The following is a 24,013-nucleotide window of genomic DNA, read 5'->3' on the forward strand; positions in this document are numbered from 1 at the left end:
GTGGCTGTGTTCTTCAGAATTCCTATTCTTTTCTTTGATAAAGGAAATGTCAGACTTTCTTTGTTTTATCAGTTTGGGTTTTCGTCTTTTTTGAGTCAATCTCTCTCGTTCCCTTTGCGTGATAAAGTCTCTGCTGTTAGATACATCACTTAACTCTCCCCTCTACCATGTCTTCACTCACCACTTTTTCATACACATATACAGATCCTGTTTCTTTAAGCATATATTTTGGAAAGTGCTTTGGTTACATCACACAGTCTTCAGAATAGGTAGCCACCTAGAAATGAAAGAAGCAGTGTTTTAGAATTCGGTTATATAGGCTTCTTGGTCAGGAAGCCAGGCATTGTATAGCATTGCGACAGGGAAATTTCACTTCTGGAGTAAAGGCTAAGGCTTCACTAAACATGAATCCAATTTATCTTTATTAAAAAATACAGTTTAGTAATGCAGATGGAAGTAGGTTTGCTTCCTATTGAGGCATATGTTTGCAATCAGAATAGAGAAAACTATTTGAGTGGAGTTTTTTCTACTGTTCTCTTTTCCCATGTCATCCCTTGCACCACTCTCATCTGTCCTTTTTATCTGTGCTTCATTTCTTTGCTGAATAACTTAGGTTTGGGGAGGTGATCCTGTTTTAATAATAGTCCGTGTTTTGTGTTTCTGTAGCAAATTTCATCAAAAATTTCAGAAAATTTTCCCAAGCGCTAATTAATCAGTACAAGACCTTTTTGAAGTAAATTGCAGTCTTATGTGGGTGGGTAGACAGAAGTACAGAAGGGTGGAAACAAACATGGACGTTCATTTCAGAGGGTACTCAGCTTAGGGTAGCTAGTAGTGCTGTTGAGAGGTTAATCATATGGCAGTTACATCCAACTGATTTTTAACTATTAAAACAAATAGGAGTTTTCATTGTCTTCAGACGAAATGGTTTTAGATTGCAGAGCACAGTAGTTGATACAGTTGAACTAAAAGGAAAGATACCTTCAATTTATGAAGCAAGGTGTGTAGGAACTGGAAAGTAAGATTAGGTTTGTCTCTAATACATTTCTAATGAGGAACCGGTTACTGTGAAAAATTATTTACAGAGTGGAAAACCGGGGACGTCAGGTGAAATTACATTCAGGGTGTTGATATTGGTGAACAACTTCAAAGCTCTTTTCCTCTTACTGAACTCTCTTACATTCTCACAGCAGGTTCAGGCTACTCCTCAGCCCATAAAAGTGCCGCAGTTCATCCCTCCTCCCAGACTTACTCCTCGTCCAAATTTTCTTCCACAGGTGAGTGTACAGAGAATAAGCAATAGAAGAAGGAACTTAATTATAGCATAGACAGGAGATACTTTCTGTAAATATCATTTTTGTCAGTCTTGATTGGTCACCTGGTGGAGGACACAATTCATCCTCAACAGGTTTGCGGATGATGCCAAATGTAAGGGTGCAGTCAATACTCTTGAGGGCAGTGCTGGCATTCAGCGGGCCCTATGCAGGATAGAGGAATGGGCCAGCAGGGGTCTCTTGAGCGTCAGCATGGAAAAAGGGGAAGTCTTGCACCTGGAATGGACTAACCCCCTGCATAGGTACAGACTGGGGACTGGCTGGCATGGGAGCAGCACTGCTTAAAAGGACTTGGTTGACCACAGCTAAACTAGCAGTGTGCCCTGGCAGCAAAGCAGCTTATTGGGCTGTACCAACAGGACCACAGCCAGTAGTTTAAGGGAAGAGATTATCCACCTTTCCTCAGCAATCGTAAAACTGGATCTGATATACAGCATGCAGTTTGGGACCCCCTGGTACCAGAAATAAGTTGATAAATTTGAATTTATCTAGGGCAAGAAGGCCACTAAGATAGCTGGGGGCTAGGAATATATGACCTGAAAGGGGAGGCTGAGGGATCTGAGCTTGTTCAGTTTGGAGGAGAGGTTTTGGGGGCACCCTAACAGCAGCCTTATTTCCAATATCAACAAGGAAATTAACAAGAAGATGGAGACATAGGTGTTTGGATTTATAGATAATGACCATAAATTGGAACAGGGAAGGTTTAGATTGCGTATAAGGAAACAATTCTCTCTTTGACAACAAATAGGAGTGGAAGAGGCTTCCCAGAGACGTTGTGGAAGCTCCATCCTTGGAGTCTTACAAGACCCGTCTGCACAATGCCCTGAGCAACCTGGTCTGCATTTAGTGTTGGCCCTGGTCTGAGCAGAAGGTCAAATTAGAGACCTCCTGAGCTGCCTCCCAAACTTTACGAGTCTATGACTATGAAATCCCCATATGATGATCATATATGATCCTATTTACATCAAATGAAACAAACCCACAGAACAAGTGTCAGTAAAATCAAAGCATCACCCGAGGCCTTAAGTTGCTCTTAATGTTGTTTGCTGCTCATGAGCAAAAAAGGAAAAACGAGATGTCTCTAGATTGTTCCCAAGTATTTCTGGAGTGCAACGGAGAGTGACTTCTGTTTGCAGCTGAGCAGTAAAACTTGTGTTTTACTTTTTTTCTCATGGTTTGGGGAAGACACAGATTGCTGCTTCATTTTAAAAAAACATCTTGGAGGAGCTATTTCATTTGTAAGAAATATGTGGCACTGTGAATAAAAGTCTAAATCTTTTACAAAAGAAAAAAGGAAAGTACAGGCTGGTATCTGATTAAGATTTGGGGATGGTGAGATCTGTTGGAGTGTGACCTAGTTTTCCATGATAAAATGCATTATGGAGTATTAAAGGTGTATAGGACAATAGAAATTAAATAAGGAAAAAGACTTTATTTTCAGAGTAATGTATTCTACTTCTGTACTCTGTAAAGATGTGATAAGTACAAACTTAACAATGGGCAAGAAATAAGCAAGTATTGGTGGTGGAGGATTGGAAGATTCTTGCGGCTCTTTCTTGTGAAAGAAGAAAAGAGTAATGACTGCATTTACCTGTAGCCTTTAGCGCTTTCAATGAGGGGTTAATGTATAATCTTGACAAGTTTTTTGCTTAGCAAGATTGGTTATGCAGGTGTCTAAATAATATATATAGTTGACAAAGGTTACAGGGATTTGCTGAAAATGTTAATTATTTCTTTCAGGGCACAATCAACTGTTCATGATTTCTTGGAGGCTCAGAATAAAGCCCTGAGACACACTTTTAACGTGAGAGCCTCAGCTGTGCTGAATTTTTTGGCTTACAAAACCAATACATTGATTTAGATACAGATAAGGCACTTGGGCAATAAATGTGCTATATAAGTGTGCATTCAAATACCATTTCAGGGGCAGTGACTGCATATGCAAATGTTATGGATGGTTTTATGCAAGTAGGTTTGAAAACGTGGCTTTTCCTTCTCATAGCGTACTTACGACACTATGCTAAAAATTACATTCTATAAAAAATCAAGCAACTGTCTGAAGATTATACAGGCTGAATTGAAAGACTTATTTAAAAAGTTAGTCTGAAATACTGATATACAAATATATCTCTTTTTTTCCTTTTTTTTTTTTTTTTTTATCAGGTTCGACCTAAACCAGTTGCCCAAAATAACATTCCTATTGCCCCAGCACCTCCTCCAATGCTTGCAGCTCCTCAGCTTATTCAGAGGCCTGTGATGTTGACAACAAAGTTCACACCCACCTCTTTACCCAACTCTCAGAACTCCATACATCCTGTTCGTGTAGTTAACGGGCAGACAGCAACCATAGCCAAAACTTTCCCTATGGCACAGCTCACCAGCATCGTGATAGCAGCACCGGGTACCAGGCTCGCTGGACCTCAGACTGTACAGATCAGCAAACCAAACATTGAAAAACAGGTACAGATAAGAAAGTGTCTACTAATGCAGCATACTGGGTTTATTGCTTTACTGTGCTGGTTTGGAGAGGATGACAACCATGGAGAAGTTTTCAGTGGGAACTGGAGATACTCGTGTTCCAACAACAGTACAAATTATGGAATGACTTGCAACTCTCGGGGCAGAAGTTACCATTTGCTTTAATATGGCCCATTGGAATCTTTTTCTTATGCTTCAGTGTTTTTATGCTCCCCCTACTGTCTTAACTTCAGTAGTTGACAAGCAAGCTACATAGCAGGGCTGTAGTAGTATCTTGGAGACCAAGTACAAACTGAAGTTCATGTTCATATCAAGCCTTTAAGAAACACTGGAAAAATATTTTCTGTGTTTCTGTTTTTCAAAGGGTGGCTATGTGAAAGGCAAAAATTACACAGAATCATAAGGGTATCTAGTATCATAAATGTAGCCATTTCTTCCTTGATCTCGCAGTCTTGTGATTGGAGGCAAAATAGTCTTGCTCAGCTTCTGAAGGCTGATAGTTCCCCGTGGCTGAATTGGATTGATTGAGTGAAAGGGATACCCTAAGAAACAGAGAATTCTAGATGTTTAGTTTTAAAGTCTCTCTCCAGAAAAGACTTCTATAAAATAAAACATGACTTTAGTCAGTGTGGATTGCAACTGAGAGTCCTTGACATTCGCTTCAAGTAAAGCAATCTTGTTTCACTTTTAACTCTTTCGTATGGTCTATTTTAGTATAATATTGTATACTGTGTAATGCATTATCTATAACATAGTATTTCTGTAATTTATATAACTAATAATAGTATATATTTCATTGTAACTCTCTCATAGGCTAATGTGCCTTCAAGTTACCTTCTGCTTTTGAAATCACCTATGGAGATTGTGAAAATCATGTGCATGAAAGATATGCTTATGCTCAGTTCTGCTTATGAATTCTCATGAGTAGGTTCTTGTGTACCTCAAGGCGGTCCCACAAGTTGTTCAGCAATGCGTGTTCTTTTCATATGGTTTGAAGTTGTACTTCTGCAACGCTATACTTTTGATGCCTATTCCTTTTGATGCCAGCGATGTTCATTTGCTCTTTGAATAATTACTGGCAATTCAACTGTTGAAAAACATATAGAAGAATGGCGGTGGTTTAATAATACATTAATTTTTCTGTATATTTTCTCCATATAGAGGGAGAAAGGGGAAAAGTTTGTCTATCTGTAGCTTACCTTACTCAGTTTATAGCCTCAGCAGCTATGCCAAGGGCTGAGGATTGTCATGCAGGGTTTGTGATACGATTGCAGAAGATTATGACTTCAGAAAAGAAAAAAGCTTCAGAAACATCTGACATCATAGGAGACAGAGAGATCGTTTTTTAAGCCATTCATAATTCTATGAAATATGAAGACTGAGGAGTGAGAAGTACAAAGTGCTTGTGCCACGCAGAATAGTTTCTACCTGGAAGTCTTCCACGGGATGCTTTTTATTAAAGCATCTGTTAGTTTTCCCATACCATATAGTGGTTTCTGTAATGGACTTAACTCTTAAGATGACTTGTATTGCTTGCGTGGCTGCATGGGTTAACGGAATGGTGGTAAGGCTGTTTCATCCTTTGTTAAAGGAAAAGACCTTATTTAACATTCATCTCACGTCAGATTCCTCAATTAAGTCTTTGTTAGTATACTGCCAGCCTTAAACTTTTTTCTCCTGTATCTGCAAAAGTATTTGTTTTGCTTTATTAGTCAAAAGTAAAAAAAAAAGTCATTTTTATCATTGAATGAGAGACACGCTGTTTCTTTCAGACTATTAAACCACACGTGGAAGCAGAAGAGAAGCAAACAGAAAGTCGTACAGTTACTCCTCCTGCTGCACCGAAGCCAAAACGAGAAGAAAATCCACAGGTATCAGAACACACCCAGAGCTTTCTTTTAAGAAAAAAAAGGAAACACTCTGTCCTTCAGAAAACATTTCTCCCCCTCTGTTCCCTCAAGACTCCTTAACTTTAACATTCCATACATTCCTGTTGGACAGCAGTAGTTGATAAGGCTACAGAATAAGAAATCTAAATAAATATAATGCGTTGCATTTTTCAGTCCTGGAATGCATTTGACTTTTCTAAATTAGAAGATCGCAATTTCCCTGTGATACTTCTTTCAACCAGGAGGCTTAGATTACAGTGTTGATTTCCATTCCTTTGAGGTTTTAGACTTCGGGAGTTATTTTTAATGCTGGAAAAATGTTCTTATTTGGCTTTATGAAATATTTCTGCGCTGGTGAGAATGATGGAAACAGTCATGTTCACATTCTGCCTGGGTTTTATTCCAGTTTAGGTCCAATTGGTTTTGCGGGGAAAGAGTGCCCAGAATGGCAATTTCTTAAAGCCCTTCTGCCATGCAGAACTTTGGAACTGATTACAGCTAAATGCTCTACTACATTTGTTGTGGTAAATGGATTCAAACTGACTACTGTGTGAGAATTAACTGTTGTCAGTACAAATTTTGATCTTTACGTGTCTGTGCACTTCCTGCATTAAAATTAGAATCCTTTAAGAAAGCCATAGCCCTTACCGAGTGGCAAACATAAACCAGAGTTGCTCCTTGTAGTTCAAATATATGGAGAATGATCTTCAACTAGCAATATTTTGCGGGCAATTGAACTGTCTTGGTATTTACTAAGAGGCAATCACATAGTCGGTTCAGCTCTGGACTGGAAGTAAAGAAACTGCTTTCTTTTTCCCAGCTTTGCCAACTCTGTGATAATGAGCAATTGGCATTTCCCTGTATCTCAGCCTAGGTTCCCATCTAGAAAATGAGACTATTGTCTATCCCTGTAGTTTGACATATATGAATGAAAAGCGATTTATAGAAGCAAAGTATTACTAATAAAATTTTTGTTGCTTAGCTACCTGACTTTAAAGGGCCTAAGTGACATAGCTTATCCTAACGGATAGACTTACCATAATCTTTTTTTTCTCCCCCCTCACAGAAACTTGCCTTCATGGTGTCTCTGGGACTAGTTACTCATGACCATCTGGAAGGTAGGAAAAATCTCTTGAATTGGTTCTTGAGCTCCCTGTTTCATGGCCATACTGAATTGGAAGTACAGGTCCAAAATATTTCTGTATTAAATGCAGTATTTTCTTGCACAAAAGTACATCTGGGATGTCTGTACTCTTGATCTAACTTAGTTTGTTGTGCATACTTTTTTGTTCCTCTTATTACATTGAAACAAAGCAGTTGCTTATGCAGCTGAGATCAGTGGTTGGGAAGAAAGTGAATGGTCTGATGGTAGGGAAGCATTGTATGACAATCCTGTTGCTTTCTGGACATCCCCTGTATCTGCAAAGTTACACCATAGATAATTTTACTGTAACCCACATCTGGATTTTTGATTTATTTCATGATTTCATGGGACTGTAATCTCTAGTGAATAAGTTAATAGATTATAATTGGTTTTATAATTTAAATTCATTAATCCTATACAATGAAATACAGCCTAACATTTCATGGCTTGCATATTTCTGTACTGTATTTATTTTTAAGGATCAACAAGGTTACCAGAGGCTTTTCGTTTTAGATCCCAATTACATTGACCATGAGTTTAAAATGTCTTAGTTGTGGAGTACTTGGCGAGAAGATGGCAGTCATTTCATTAGTTAGTTGATCACTGTATTTGTATTCCTTGTCAGCTCTTCGTTTTCAAACTTTCAGAAATTAGAAATATAACAAAGTTGCATATATTCAGCATGATTGGTGCTCTGTAGAAATATTCACAGCTCTCATCACATGCAAACTGAATTCTGAGGACTTTATATAATTTCTGAGACCTGTTGTTTTCTAACCTGAACGCTTTGTTTTACAAGAAATCCAAAGTAAGCGACAAGAGAGGAAAAGAAGAACAACAGCAAATCCAGTGTACAGTGGAGCTGTTTTTGAGCCTGAGGTATTATTTTTTTTTGCTGGGGGAAGCTGGTATTTTCATTATGAGCTTGTGTGTCTTTCTGCCACATTGCTACCTCTAGGCTGTGTCAGGCAAGATATCATTTGTAATTCTAAAGGCTGTTGCAATGTTACGACCCTCAGATTTTTAAATAGTAAATACTTTGGGATGTGCTTCTCATACGTAGGTCTTTTTCTGCCTTCTCCTATGTAAAGCTGACATTAAATGGCAATGTGTGTTAGTCTTACCATTAGGTCAGTGTGTGTATCAGCCTGAAGCAGTCCAGGTGTCAGCAGTAGTGTAGAAAAGCTAACCTTTCTGAAGCTGTGCTTCAGGAAACAGAACAGCCAGTAATCTCACTTAGTCTACTGTGCTGTTCCTCAGCTGCTGCATATAGTTGTTGCCAAAAATGTTAGCCACAAAAATTTTTATATTCTTCCCTGCAGCGCAAGAAGAATGCAGTCACGTACCTGAACAGCACAATGCATCCCGGGACACGTAAAAGAGGTGAGATATACTTACACCTGTCTCTTTGCTGTATGCCTCTTCCTCCATCTTGCCTTTGCAGTCACCTTGTTGATTTGAAGAGCAAAACAAAGGAGGACTCTACAGTACTTCATTTGTCCAGTAAATTTCCATGGTAGACAAAGATCGTGGCTTCTAAGGATTAGCATAGTGGGTTTGATTATTATTTATTAAAATTATTTATTTTATTTAATGTTTCATTTCAGTTTCATTCTCCCAAAAAATAGTAAAATACAATAGGTAGAGCAAAGTGAAAAGTGAGATGTTTGAACATCATTTAGTGGTACAAAGCTGCTGTCAAGATCCTCTTGTTAATAACTAAATTGCATTGTTACTGTCAAGAGGAAGGTGGTTATGGAAAAAGTGTCTGTGCCCTGAATAGGAGAGGAAACTTAGTGTGACAAAAGCCTTGTTCCCCACTGGGAGTAGAGATGGGTCCTTCAAAAGAATTTATCTTGAGCAAGAAAGGCTATCATGCTCATACTGAGAACTTTTCTGCAACCAGAATGCCACTTGTCCTAAAAGGAGAGATGATCTTTCATATGGGTATGCAGTATTATTCAGTAGAAATCCTTCTGTAGAACAGGTGAAATTTTAAGATTATGGTGAAACAGATGTGTCAGAAAAGCATAGGTGAGAATGTGATACCATTTTTTGTGCATGGCATCGACCGCACATATATGACAATCTTTCCCTGATTTTTGATGATTTTCTGTAGTCCTTAGAGAATCGTAATACCTTCTCTACTCCTGAGTTTGCTGTAAAAAAAAAAAGTAATCAGTCAGATTAAAAAAAAATGCGGTTCTACCTATCACTGACCAGTTCCATTATCTTTGGTTTTTGCCTGCAAGGTCAAATATTCATTTGATATGTGCTTTCCTTGGTATACCTTTTCAGTCCAGCAGGCAGTGTGGCAAAGCTGACACTTCTGCAGCTATGCTGTTTCTAAATAAAAACATCAGTCTCTACTGCCATCCTCTAATAACATTAAATGTATTTTTTTAAATTATATGACGTAGATTTTATATAGAGAGAGTTTTGCATTTACTCAGTGGATAAGTAAATGTTCCTTCTTGTAGTAATGATTTCTTAATTCTGTTTTATAACTCATTGTGAACAAATACTGTATCAATGAAAACAATTGCATGCTGTTGTACTTGATACTCTCTTAGCCTGTTTTTGCACACTGACTGCTATTATACTTTCCTTTTTATCTCACACCCTGTTGTGAGCCTGTACCTTGCATCAGCACCAAATTAGTAGCACACATTTTCAGTTGACAAAAGATTTGTATGTGTACATTTGTTTTGTGATTTAGTATAGCAATATATTAGGTGAAAAGCTTATGCAAGCATGTGCCCTTGAGAGCTTTAGTTTAATTCTAGATGGTGCTGAGCATGTCAGAAATTTCAGCCATGGACATCACTATCAGAAATCCGGTTCCAAGGACATACTTAGTCCTGGAACATATCCAGACCTTAAATGCAAGGTTTAGCATGTTAATAGGTATAGACTGGCAATCTGTAAACATAAGATCTGGGGAATTATTCCTAGATCCTAACTCCTTTATGTTTACATATCCATAAATTACCGTGGAGAAGAGGGGCCCAAATGATGGTTACATGCTGGTTTTTTGCTGTCTTGCTTTGCATACATAATTTTATGAAAATTGTTACAAACACATTTTTCGCTTCTGCTAGTCTAGAGGAGCATATAGGAATCGTGCATAATCAAACATACTTGACTGAGAAAGTCTAAGAAAGAACACAGAATTTGAGGAGAGTCACAGTGGAAGACAAGTGGTAGGTTACAACTGGTAGTGCTGGTGTTATGGGTCAGACAAAAGGACCTGTTCTTGAGGTAGCCTAATTTAAAAAATGTACCAGTAGGGTAGAAAGTGCTGATCTGTGGGTGAATGGGTTTCAAGACAGGGGAAGAAGAGGAGGGGGCTGGTGAGTGTTGGCCTCTGATAAAGGACTTAACCTTTGTGTAGATTTATGCTGGCACTAGAAAGATGGGAAGGTGTGGGATAACAGTAGAAAGGGTTGAATAGTAGTTATTGTAGCTTCTCTCTAGCTTTGATGCCAACACATTTTCCCTAAAAACTGAATAGCCTCATTTCTAGGATTGGCAAGTGTCCCAAGGCTGCTTTTGTGGGAGTGATTCTTTGACCCTCTACAGAGCTTATTTCTATTTCCTTCTGAAATACGTCTTTTAAATGTTCTTTCCTTGCAAAATTCTGCTGAAAGATTTCTAAAAAATGTTTTAAATCTTTGCTTCTGTCCTTCCACTTGTAACTTTTATATTAACTTCCTCTCTGTGCTACATCATTTCCTTTTTCACGCTAGCCAATGAGGACCACTGGCCAAAGGTATGTAAGATCATTTTTCCTTTCTTTTTTTTTTTTTTTTTTTTTTTTTTTTTTTGTGTTCCCTGTTGTTAATATGTAGGTCGTCCACCTAAATACAACACGGTGCTGGGGTTTGGGGCTTTGACCCCCACGTCCCCTCTATCCAGTTATCCCGACTCCCCTGAAAATGAAAAGACAGAGACCACATTTACTTTTCCCGCAGCTGTTCAGCCTGTGTCCCTGCCTAGCCCCAGCTCCACAGACGTAAGTAACTCTTGGGGAGGGGGTTACTTTTAGAAAGAAACACAGAAACAGCCACAAGGAAAATCACTGCAGATTTTGTTTCTTTAGTCTCACCCATCATTTGTCCTGATTCAGTCCAGTGAAACAGTCCAGCGTTCTTTTAACACCCTTCCTTTTTCCTCCTGCACCTATGTTCTTATCCCGTGGAGATTTTATTTATAACTCCTTCAGTGGATTGAAACATTGGGAGGCACCAGGCGTTCTAGACGAGCTCGTTTCCTTTGTGCAGCATCTGAGATCTTGTCTGACTGAATTGAATCTGTCATCCATGAAAAAGGGGGAAGGGGAGAATGAAAAGTATTATTTACAGGCCATAATAACAAAAAGTTGGGGTGTTTCTGTAACAAGAGAAGGAGGAAAACCACTTGGATCACCCGGTTTTCCGGTGACAGGACCAGCGTTCACAGCACTGTTTATGGCAGTTCTGGTGTACTGGTGTAGCTAAATACATCGCCCCTGCGGTCAGATCGCAAATTCTTTCTTGAGTGAAATCTGTTATAATTTATGAAGAACTGAGTGTCCTTATTTTAAGTTAATTCAAAGATAAGATTTGCTACTTCAAGCACAACCTTTTTTAAGTTGCTGAGAACTATCCAGTTATTTCATTGTTTCTATTTCTTGCAAAAACATGATGAAAAAAAATTAAAGGTCATGCATAAACTTTAGAAGATAAATAGCGTGGGAAGAATTGGACTGAGTCACTGTGTAGGTCCAAAATGACATAATGAAGGGACTGTACAGTATGGTGTGAAAGTTTCCTGTGACTGTTCAGTATGGATGAAACAATTCATTGCACAAAATTTCTCAGGAGTTGTAGTATACTTCAGTAAAATGCTTGCGTTATAATGACTAATACTTACTGGGCACAGTTTAAAAAATAAAGGTGCTTGCTTATTTCTTCATACCAGTGCTGCATACTCCTTTTGCAGTCTGAGCTGGAGTGGTCCCTTCATCCCTCCCTTTTTTTAAAAAAAACATATTATCATATATAATTGAGGCCCAACCATTTGAAATGGTCTTTAAGGGAGAGTTGGGACGCCTCATTTTCATCTAGGCAGTTGCATCACTGTGAGTATGTAGACTGAGAGACCAACTCTACTGGCCACATGCAATAGGAAACAGAAGCCAACTTCTTGCCTCTGAACTGGATTTGTTCTGCAGAGGTAACAGGAATAGAAATAGCGCAAGTATGTCTGAGTCACTGAAATAAATAGATGCAATTCTGATACCCAGGGAATATGTATGTGAAATTAAAAGGTTGTCTTTTATGTAGTCACTTTTAAGAGCAGAATAGCGCTTGACTGTAAAAACCCTTTCCTGACAGTCAAATAAACTGTGGAACAGCCCCTCAGGGAGAAGGTGGGGCAGCTCCATCTCTGGGGACTTTTAAAAGTAAGTAGTACAAACAACTAGCAAAGGTGCCGGAGAGCACGTTTTTTACATTGGCCCCAAGAGAAGGACTGGATAATGTGGTGGGGGTCTTCTCCATCTCTGACTTGTATGTGTGTACTGCTGAGTCTTTTCCCACTGTGTAAGAGCTCTCAAAACAGAGAGGGTTGTTGCCCTGTTTTCTGCAGCGCCTGGTGGCAGCGAGCTAAATCAAGAATAGTGAATTCAAATCTAGTTCTGAATGCCGTGAATTTTCTAAATTTGCATAGTATTGAGGCCTAGGTTCTGGATTGCTTTAACATTCATTAATTAATGAAAATCAAAGTATTTTAAAGGAGACAATGGAAGATTACACAGCAGGTAATTAACATTTCATGAAGACCTGAGCATATTATAATATAGCACAGTAGCACTCCTTCCCCTTTAGAATCACATATAAATCTCCTTTAACATGTTTCCAGACAAGTTGTTTAGTTTATGTATATGCAACAGCGCTAACATTTTGATTTTTTTGAAAGAATTTTCTCCCAAAGTCTATTCAATGCACATTCGCTGTCAATTAGGCTAATTTGGTAAACTTTTCAGAAATATTTGGTATTGAATTCCATATAAAATAAAAGACATTTAAAAGCAGAAAATAGATTTCAAAGTGCTCATATTTTTTTTAAAATAAAAATAGACTATTAAACAAAATTTGAACCTTCAGAGACAGAAAAATATTGGAAAGGAAGTAAGCATGAGACCCATTCTTCTGTCATTACATGTTATAAGTCTTACTTGCTAATCATAAAGAGAGGAATGGTTTCCCATTGCCATCATGAGCTGGAAGGTAGTCTTCTGTTAATATGTTCTCATAAAATTGCTGTCTAAGCTTGTGCAGTCACATCCCTTTTTTGTGATTCTTTTTCCCCCATTTGTACATTTGGCATGGTGCTTCCTTTTCCCATCTGAGTTTTGAGAACTTAGCAATACTTGTAAAAACCTTTACCATCCTTGGCTGGAAAAGTGCTATATAATGCTGAAAAAGTACTATATATTTAAACACCAACAGTACAAGTCATGTTGGAGATGAGGACAAAGAGGAAAATTAGGTCTTTTGCATTTAAGGAGCTTGCCGCTTAATTAGATGTAGAATACAGTATACACTGAAATGCTCGTGCCAGTTTATGACCAGTGCTGCCACTGAGAAGAACTGTCCTGCCTGTCACCAGCAGTCCTTTCTCACCCTTTAAATGCCTCCTATGTTGTTCCAGCACAGATATATCTCAGGCCACATTGTGATCTGCATAAGGGAAGTGGTATAGCTAAAAATTGTTAGTCTTAGCCAAGATTGTGCCTTAATCTGGTTAATTTTATAGGCACACGTGTTCTTGTGCCAGCCTCATGCAGGGGACAGAAATGGGTGTCTGGGCATACAGAGGAGGCAGGATCACTTCTTTTGGCAGTGAGGCCAGTCCATGTCATGTTGAAGAGGATCAACACTGTTAGCAAATGATGTGAATATAGAAAGGTCTCTTTATTTTAGATAGGGCAGAAAATGTTGTCTGTAGTTACAGCCTCCAGCTTTTGGGGACTTAAAAATGAAAACACAAGTGCATACCTAAGAAAAAGGCTACTTCAGAAGTCTCAGTTAAAACAATAGAGCAGTTCCTCAGACAGATACAGAAGAAAACTGCAGTTTTGCCCATCTTTAAAGTATTTTTGCGTTCATTTGCTGAGGTCTAATTCCTCTAGGCTTTAGAATGGAAATTTGATATTTAGCACTTGAGTAATCTTTGTTTTTAGCCAACCTATGAAAATTTCAAATCAGGCCAAGCACTTAGCATCAGGCACCATGGCCCGGAATGGCTGCCTTGCCTTTCTCCTGGGTTGTTATTCTCTGAATGACAGGGTAAAGTTTGAAGGGAGGATGAAGCAGGAACTTGAGATGGGATTGGTGATCAGGTTGAAAGGGTAGAAAGTAGGAATAAAACCTGGGAAATGGAAGGAAGTAATGCACTAGGCAGGATTGAGCAAAACTTGTCTTTTTTTATCCTCTTCTTTTTTTTTTTCTTTTTTCTATTTGGCAATTGGCTGTGGACCACTGGGTTATGTGTGATTCTCACAGTAGTGGCATATTCATCTGGAAGATAACAATTGCCTTTGACGGTCAATTACTCAGCAGTAAAAATAGTGCAAAAATATCTATTCTGATGATGGTTCAAGTCTGTGGTCACAAAATGCCTTTTTTTTGGTAAACTTTTTGTATCAAAACAACATTTCAATTGCGAGGAGCATTAGTGAACATTCAGATTGCAAAGTCAAGCCCATAAAAGTTAGGAAATGTCAGAATTATTATTGCTTCTGATAACTTAATTCACTTACATCGTACCTTATGATCATCTTTATTTATATGCTCATGAATAATTCCCATTGCAGAATATTTAGTTTTCCCATGTTGTTCAGCGAAATGTACATAGAAGTATAGATATTACCCATTCAAACACACAAACTTCATATATCTCTGATTTGATACTGTATTATTCAGTTCTATTGCCTAAAGCCAGGCCCTGCTGCTCTAGATGCTTTATAAAAATGAAGAAAACTGTTAGCTGTCCAGAAAGATTTCATTTCTTTTCCTAGTCTCTTGATACAGAGGAAGTAGAGCAAAACGTGACATTAAATCGCCTTTTATGATCTCTGTTCTGAAATTATTCTTCAGTCTCTTCAGCCTGTAGCATGTGTTAGAGCAGCCTCAGAGAGCTCTGCTTTAGCCTAAATTGGCTGCATGTAGCCTTCACAGAGCTGGTCCAGAAACTGAGGTCAGTGGGGGGGGTGTCACAACATCAAATCCAGCCCCCCTTTATGCATATATTTATTAACTGCCCATAAAACCTGAGGCATTTCTTTGGAATCAAAAAGTGGCTGGGATTTTGGTAAGGCTGGTTATTAATTCTGAGGAAATGCCCTGAATTTTGCATTACCAAAAATAGGACTGTGGATCTTGGGCATATGTTTTGTCATCTCAGTGCATTCAGCCACACTGCACACTGACCAGCTGTGTCACTTCAGGTTTTGCAGCGTTCAGTTGAATTTAGAAAGTTCTGGGTCTAAATTTCTAAATGTCTCCCCCTCAAGAAGCAACTGCATGTCTCTTTTGTGTAGGTCTCTTTCTGCAGGGTATTAGACAAAACAAGTTTGGTTTTCAGCACAAGTGCCATTGTGTAGTCTGTGGCTGTTTGCATCTTAACATGCGTAATTCTCTTGAATGAGAATTTTCTTCTAAAATATGAGAAATTCCCTCTTTAATTTTTCCTTAGGTTGCAGAGGATTTTGGTTTAGCTTATATGACATCTCCTGCCTGCCTTCTTTTCCTTGTACTTGCAGAATGCATGATAGAGGAAAAGAAGTTCTTCCCAGCCTGGTTACCCTGATCACTTCACAAGAGGCATGAAATGTCACTCATTTAATTCTTCACTTAACACTGAGGAACTCTTTGGTGTTTAAGGATGAAATAGTACCATAACCCGGCTCCTAATGATCCCTGGGACTTCCAGAACCAAAACATGGCACTGAAAATTCACTAAAGATTGATCCTTTGCAAAACGTGACATCAGTGCTAACCTTGAGAATTAAGAGAAGAATAGCCTTCCCTTCGAAGAAAGGCCACATCAGCAATAGAGATGGGGACTAGAAACCTGAGCAGATTGCTTGTGTCACTCTTCTAATATGTTTAATATTTTATCCATAGTAGAGATTAGTGTCATTTTTCTTGCCTGGCAACTTAATGTGTGAGTGCGTGGCCAAGTCTGCTATCCCTCCAAATTGATAGAAGTTATTCACGCACGTGAAGAGACTGCACAGGTCAAAATGAAACCTTGCACACGCTGATATTTCATACAGGGAGACTGCATACATGCAGTTTGACTCAACACACACATCTTAAGATCACAGTCTTGCAGATCTGGTGTGTGTGTGAAACTTTGACTGAAGTTGGTGAGAAGTGCATATTTCAGACTCCAGGTGGGACCTTGAATATGTCAAGTTGCTAGGACAGCCCATAGACGGTGAGAGGAGAGTGCTGGAGTGCCCCTCTAACTCCTGAGTGGATGCTGAGCCATCTTTCTTTCATGCCTCTGGTTCAAATATCCAAAACCCAAAGAAAACCAAACAGAAACACCACCGCCACCCCAAGCATGAGATGGGAGTAACAGGAGGAGAGAGAGAGAAGAAAAAGTGACAAAAATCAGACCTACCTTTCTGGGAAGTTAATGGCTGTAGAAAAAAAATTCTCTCTGATGGTGATGCAATAGTAACTAAACCTAGTTTTCTTAAGACAAATGGCCAGTAATGGTTTCAGTTCTTGCTTTAAAAAAACCCTTAGTTTGAAAATCTCTCTTGGTATTCCCTCATCCTGGCTCTCAGCCTATGTTAGGGATGAAACATAAAACACTGTCTATAGAGAATGACAAAATTTTGAGTCACAGCTTTTTTGGTGCAATTTGAGGTAACCCAAGTGAAGTAAAAAGAATTGTCGCAGAACATAATTCATTCTGTTCTTTTTCATTTACAAGCACAATACCTCTTCCTTCCAGTTTTGTTTTTAAAGGTCACCTAAATATTTGACAATGTTCTTTTAAGTCACTCAATTGGGATTTCTCACATACTATTACTGGCAAGAGACAGTTGCATCAGCATTCCCAAAGCGGACATGTGCTTACGTCCAGGAATGAGAAGGGTTAAGAAAGTGGGTAGCTCATCTCTTTAGGAAAAAAAAAAAAAAAAAAAAAGGCAGGGTAAAGGGGGAATATTAAAGAAGACAGGCTATGGAATGGCAGTTGTTAAGAGAAGCTATGGTAAGAAGTGTTTGCTGTAAGAGTTTTCCTTGGGAGGACAGAGGGAGCGTTTGGAAGGACAGATGTCAGTGTTTCTGACATCCTGCCTGTTTTTCCTGTTTCATGTCCTAAAAAGGGTTTGGCCAATTGGAATCCCCTTAGTTTGTGCTGTAAACTTTGCATTCAACTAGGATGTAGATGTCAAAGGTCAAAGTTCACTTTTTGCCTTCTCTCTCTCTCTTTTTTTCACCCACACCCCTTCCCCTCAATTTTATAGGGCGATATCCATGAGGATTTTTGCAGTGTTTGCAGAAAAAGTGGGCAGTTGCTGATGTGTGACACATGTTCACGTGTTTATCACCTGGACTGTCTGGACCCGCCTCTGAAAACCATTCCCAAGGGCATGTGGATCTGTCCCAAATGTCAAGACCAGGTATTGTTTCACAGACAGGGAGAGTTATACACAATGGACTATATTTTCTGCGTTAAAGAAAATAACCAGATCACTTGGCTTACTTAGATCAAGATAGTCTGAACAAATCTATTTGATCTGTAATAAGGCTTGTGTGAATTTGAGCAAATTACCTCCGTTGGGATTTGTGCAAATACAAAACTATTAAGGCTTGCTTCCAGACTTGGGGTCCTTATTTGTTACCCTTGTTTTCACTCTTTATCTGGATCTAAGCACACAAACTTTTGGTAAAGGTTCTGTGTGACCCATAGAAATTTTCCTGTTCATCTTAAGGTCATTGTTTCTTCAAAAGTTATTAGTATATTCTTCTGGACAAATAAATAAAACATTTGCACAAGCCTACCTCAATAGATAGAGCAAATATGAGCCCCTGTTTGCTTATATAAATCAAATATCAGAGAGGTTGTCTTCACTGATCTTTTTAATAATATCATTCAGCATCAGTACAATGACGATGGGCAAACAGTTTGGTTCTTCTTCCTTCCAGATCCCTTTCTGAAAGTACATGATTGAAGTGAACAGATGATATGTTAATATTTTTTTTATAATTGCATTGAGATTACAAGACAAAGAAGTAAACTATTGTATTCCTAACCCTTACATGGAACTCCAGAAGTTGCAAAGGATCGCTGATGATCAGCAGACTGAAGCTGTTAGGGTTCTGTCTGATTTAGCATATTGCTTGGTTGCCCACGTGACCTTCGGTTCGCCAGATGGTAACATAAGAAAACAGCCTGTTTAGAATATGCTGTTCAGAAGAATGAAAATGCAAAACTCAAATGACTTGGTCAGTAGTTGCAAGTGAGGAGGGGGTGTTACCACTTCCCTACTCCTGCTCTTGCCTACCCTCACCTTATCCCTCCTCTTCATACTTCTGTGATAGTTTCCCACAAAATTAGGGAGAAAAAAATCTGAGCTACTTCACTGTAAAGTGACCGAGCCTTCTATCTTCTGAGACACCCCTCTGATTCATTTATTCAAAAGATGCAATACGTGTCTTCCCTCTCAAACTAAAGTTTGTTAGGAAGGAATATGTAGGAAGGATCTGAAAGACATAAATGGTGCTTACCCTTATAAACAGGGTTTGACAACTCTATTAAGATGGTTCTGATAAGAAGGTGAGATAGGATGGTTTCATGTTTTACTAGCCAGGAAGTGTGATGTTTGAATGTATGGTGTGGAGACTGCTCTGTGCCATGAAAAGTTTTCTCCCAGAACAACTAAGATCAGCAATGTGTCTGAACTATGAAATCATGTTTATGTCTCCTGGCAAGTTTGAGTTCAGATATATTATCCTTTCATTCCTCTTTTAAGTGTTCAGTTTCATTAGTAGAGTTTATTTCTGGCTATGGAGGGAATTTGAGAAAATGCTGACATTTGTAAGAAACAGGCCTGCTTTGTGGGAACCACAATACAGTTGTGAATAATTCCCTCTGTTAAATCTCAGAAAGGGTCTGTGAAGCTTCATGTTAACAGGGCTGAAACTAATGATAGCCGTAAAAGAAAATCCTCAGTCTTTCCCTCTTTCTTTCCTTTTTGCTTTCCTTGAGGTAGATTGTGTAGCAGCTAATCTCTAAACGCTTTTCTTTCAGATGCTAAAGAAGGAGGAAGCAATCCCATGGCCAGGAACTTTAGCAATTGTTCATTCATATATTGCATATAAAGCAGGTAGGAAAATGGGGAACAACACTTCCGTTTCACTTTTAATAATGGAAGATGTTATTTCAGGAATGGGATAGAATGGTACTTCCTTTACAAAAAGAAATTAAAGGGAAGGAACCTTAATCCCTAGCAAAGCGAGAATAGCAGTCTAAATATTTGTTAAGCCTTCTATGACACTTGCATATGTAGGTGAAATTTTGGGTGTGATTTAGTGCACAAGTTGTTGAATTGACTTTAAACACAATTACCCTCTTTACATAAACCATTTCAGAGCCTCTGTCTGCTGTTGTAACAGGAACATTTTAAATATTCTGATTAATATTCTGTTTTGTAGCAAAAGAAGAGGAAAAACAGAAACTACTTAAATGGAGTTCAGATTTAAAACAGGAAAGAGAACAACTAGAGCAGAAGGTCAAACAGCTCAGCAATTCTATAACGGTGAGTATTGCCCTCCTAAATAGCTCTGCACCTGTGTCCTGGTGCCAGAACACAGAGACAAAACTGGAGAGCAAGTCCATGTACTAGACCTGTCTTCCACTGGATTTACTGAGAATTGAGTGAGCTCTTCCCTTTGCTTTTTAGGACTTTGGGGAGCAGGAATGAAATACAGGCAGCATATACTTAAATTGAGTCACTTATACATGATCCATGCTGACTGTATATTGTAGATGTGCAGTGACCTATAATATCAGTAGGTGACAAACATGACTCAGAGCATTATTGTCTGTGGCCAGTAGATTAAGTCAAATTCTCCAGTGGCTCACTTAAATATGAATCGTTGGGCCTCTGTGTGTAATAAGAGTTACAGTCTTGCTGCGCTTTCCACACCTTCCTAATACATAAGTGACCATTTACTCGTGACTGGTTCTCAGGCTCTTGACATGTTGCCTTGGCAGTCAGCAGCTGCACACTGTGCATGCCTCTGCATAATATTAATCAGACGATGTCATACTTCTAACGAGAAGCTGTAGTTTCCACCTTAGTTTATTGCGGTAATTGGAGCCTACATATCAATTTGCTCTTTCTTCTCACCTTAATACGCGAATCAGGCTCTGGTGTTGCCAGTGTAAAGTTTGAGCCCCTCACTTAGCATAGCCCTGGGCAGGATCACAGACTGAAAAATACTGAAATCTCTCATGCGGCAGCATCTGTAAGGCTGGATACGTAAGTCAGACCTTTCTTTTTAACTTGAGATGCACTTTTGAATCTGCCTGTCTTTGCCTATTAGAACAAAAGTGTCCCGTGCTTAAAGACCCCTAAATGCTGATGATGCAAAGAAAATGACTGTGAGCAAACAAGTGGTGAGAGGTGCTGGTTAGCAGCTCTGGAGGCCATCACCTTCTGGTTAGCAGTAGCTGCACATAACCTGAGCAGCACTAGAGCCCTAACACTGTTTCTCAGTGATGTACCCAGGCACATGCAAGCCCTTAACACGAGGGATTGACAGTAGGTAAGGAGAATGGTTTATTTGATCAAGTCATTGTTTATACTTTCATTGGAACTGTCCAAATAAGATGCAATAGGTCTAAATTTTGTGGTGTTTTTATGATGCCACGAGCTGCATGTGAAAATAGTAAAGCTGAAACCAACAGTGTCTGGAGATCAGCGTGGATAAAAAGTTTAAAAAATGTAGGAACGTTGCCATATTCATGTTAGAACCTGAATGTTACAGACATAGCTACCATCATCTTGTTTTTGAGAGTTTCAGTGTAGATATAAGCAGTTTTTCACTCTTGAAACATCATTTTTTTAAAGTTATCTTACCCTGACTCCTAACTGATGAGGTAGCTAGCTTACTACTGCTTCTAAGAGAAAGAAGCGGCCACAAAACAAGATTTTCAAATGAAGAAGGGCTTGGTTTTCTTTTCAAGTGTCCCTTTATTTATTGAGAGGAGGAAGTGATGTTCCTGCTAAAATATATGTGAAAGCAAAGGCTGTATCCAATTAGCGGCATGCACGCACACTGTCAGCAGTCAGCTGCAGCAGGATGCCTGAGTTTGCAGATCTGAGCTAAAGAAATTTCAGCAATGCAATGCTAATAGAAAAATAATAAGAACATATACTTGGAAGTTTCCCTTCAAAAGGAATACAAAAGGATGGAGCTGTCTGTGTGGATTTGCAAAACACCTTGGGATGAAAGGGGTTCATACGAGGTGACAGCTACATACGGGCAATTTAATTCCTCAGCCTTGCGAATACGAATTGTCCTGTGAACACAGCCCCGAGACACTTTTTCTTCTAGGCTGGGAAAGTGAAATTTTCGCTGCAGTCTTTTCTGCATACTTACCTTTAGATCTCCGGACATCGTATTTCTTCTCTTACCTTCTTTCATTCATAAGCTTGAACTTGTTACTGCTTTTCTGTTTTCCTGCAGAAATGCATGGAAATGAAGAATACCATCCTTGCAAAACAGAAGGAGATGCACAGCTCCTTGGAGAAGGTAAAACAGCTGATCCGCCTCATCCAAGGCATCGACCTTTCAAAACCCATAAACTCTGAAGTCAATTCAGTAGCCATCTCCAATGGCATGGACTCCACTAACAATACTAATGCTGCCACCTCCACCTTAGCCCCCTCCCCTTCCCAGAGCTGCATGGTGAACTGTAACAAGAGCGATGAGACTAAATAACACAGTGAAGTTAAGAAGGGGCCAAGGGAGGTGGCGGCGAGGAGGAAGAGCAAAATAACGAAACTCTAGAAAAGCAAAACCGGATTTCTTCTGGAAAGTGCAGAATTCTTTAGTTCTTTGGTTCCAGAGAGAGCGTGAAGATGCTTGTGCCAGGCGGCACCGGAGTTTGCCAATTGATCCTTCTTATTCTGTGTGTACATGCAAAGTTTGGATCATGTTACATGAATAGTGCCAGCTGGGGGTTCTTTGCCAGCACCATGCCAAGTGAAATAATATATTTACTCTCTCTATATTTTACACCAGTGTGTGCCTGCAGCAGCCTCCACAGCCACTATAGGTTTGTTTTATTTTTGTTTGGGGTGAGGAGCAGGGATGAGGGAGGAGAGCAGGTTTCAAATCCTTATTTGCAGAACAGTTTGTTTAGCTAGGGAAAAACAAAAACAAGTCCAAAGAGCCTGTGGGCTTTTCCTGTTTCTAAACTCTCAGTACTATTAAACCAAAAAAAAACCAGAAATATAAATTATCAAATCCCAGTGCCCAGAAGGGACAAGTCTATCAAATAAGCAGTATTTACTATTGTTTAGACAGGAGATTTACAAAAGGAAAGGAGGTGGACTTTTCACGGAGTAACCAGCACATGTACAGACTGAGGATCTACTGTCCCAACAGCTTTGGGTTAATCCTATTTCTTCACATTAAACAACAGACATGCTTTGCAGAATTGGTTTGAGTCCTCACACTCATCCGGAAAACCTATGTTGGGAATGGGAAAATAGAGGGCCAGAATCCAGGGTCAGCTTGGAGCATTGGATGGAGGTGTCCCAAGAGAAAATGTGCATTGATTACTTGAAAATGAGATTCCAACCCTTTTCTATATTTATAAACAACAAAGGTATCCTGAACAAAGTAACACATGACCCAGATGTGTGAACTGAACAGAGAAATGTCCTTTTCTTTCACTTCCTTTCTCTTCTTTTGGTAACAAGAACTAAATAAGGAATAGAAAAGCTGTTTTTCAGGCTGACAGTCTAATTAAAGAGGTAGATGGGACCTTGCATGGTATAGATTAGAAGTAATAGTGTCAGTGAGATACAGTGAGTCTTTGTGAGTCCTTGTGTCATCGTTTTGGGCACTGTTTTTTTATGCAAGGGCAAAATCTTTGTATCTGGGGGAAAAAAACAACTTTTTTAAATTAAAAAGGAAAATAAAAGATATTGAGGTCTTCCTAGTGTTACTTAAAATAAGATCAAGGTAAGAAACATTGTAAAAAAAAAAAAAAAAAATTACAAAAGTGCTATTTGTTTCCTAAACAAGTGATTTCTATTAAAAAGGTGTCAGAACTGGAGAAAATGCTGTGTACTTAGAATTTTTTAACACAGACTTTGCTTATTTATGATGACATTCTGCTGTGTTTGTGTTTTAAAATCCAATGGGACAGTTTCCATAGATTATACAATACATGCTACTGGCTGAACTCTAAAAGAGAATCAAATCCTACAGTGCTGGATCTCACCCCACCTGGAGGATCTGCCAGGCTTGTCTCTGCTCTTACCATATCTCCCTCATTCTTTCATATGTTTGTAACCCACAGAAAAGCAATTGGCAGCGTGCTTGTTTAAGGCTTTTATAGTGTTGTGATACGGACTGATTAGAGCTTGAGAATGAAAGACAGTGAGTTGGTTGGACTGGAATCACCTTCTGTTATATCCTCTCATTTAAGAAGTTCATCTCTTACGTATAATCTTTTGACTCTAGATAACAAAGCTTGCCTGGTGCTTCCTATTATTGTGGGGTCTGTCTCAGTTTAGAGTGCTCATTCGGTTGACTTAGGGTTGTGTCCCAGAGCTGCCTAGTTTCACTACTGCGTACAAACATTTGGGCAAACCCCATTTCCACTGGAAGTACTGGGAAAACTCCTGTTACTTCCAGTGGGAGCAGAGTTGAGCCACTACCCAGACAATGCGAGGCAGAGTCCCTGGTGTGGTGCCCTTGAGAGGGGGGGTGAGGCAGACCCGCTCAGCTGTTTCTAGTGGAAGATAGAAAAGCTTTGGATTTCAAGGATGCATTTCTGAGCAAGAATAAGTGAATACTCCAGACACTACATAGCCTGAGAGAGTCTCTTGGCTGCCACAGCCAAGTATGCTTCTG

General features: G+C 39.1%; 1 protein-coding gene across 1 annotated transcript in view; it reads left to right on the top strand.

Moving 5' to 3' along the window:
* PHF21A (PHD finger protein 21A) overlaps positions 1-23,313 on the top strand; it is a 122,439-nt gene extending 99,126 nt beyond the window's left edge. Inside the window, exons 8-18 of the mRNA XM_082484870.1 lie at positions 1,191-1,277; positions 3,498-3,794; positions 5,585-5,683; positions 6,768-6,819; positions 7,645-7,724; positions 8,168-8,228; positions 10,697-10,860; positions 17,380-17,535; positions 19,167-19,242; positions 19,571-19,674; positions 21,611-23,313. Of these exons, the coding sequence (XP_082340996.1) occupies positions 1,191-1,277; positions 3,498-3,794; positions 5,585-5,683; positions 6,768-6,819; positions 7,645-7,724; positions 8,168-8,228; positions 10,697-10,860; positions 17,380-17,535; positions 19,167-19,242; positions 19,571-19,674; positions 21,611-21,865 (1,431 nt within the window). The 3' untranslated portion in view covers positions 21,866-23,313. The remainder of the gene's footprint in view (positions 1-1,190; positions 1,278-3,497; positions 3,795-5,584; positions 5,684-6,767; positions 6,820-7,644; positions 7,725-8,167; positions 8,229-10,696; positions 10,861-17,379; positions 17,536-19,166; positions 19,243-19,570; positions 19,675-21,610) is intronic.
* The last annotated feature ends 700 nt before the right edge of the window (positions 23,314-24,013 follow it).

Source organism: Vanellus vanellus (genome assembly GCF_965231255.1).
Source record: "Vanellus vanellus genome assembly, chromosome: 6".
NCBI lineage: Eukaryota > Metazoa > Chordata > Aves > Charadriiformes > Charadriidae > Vanellus > Vanellus vanellus.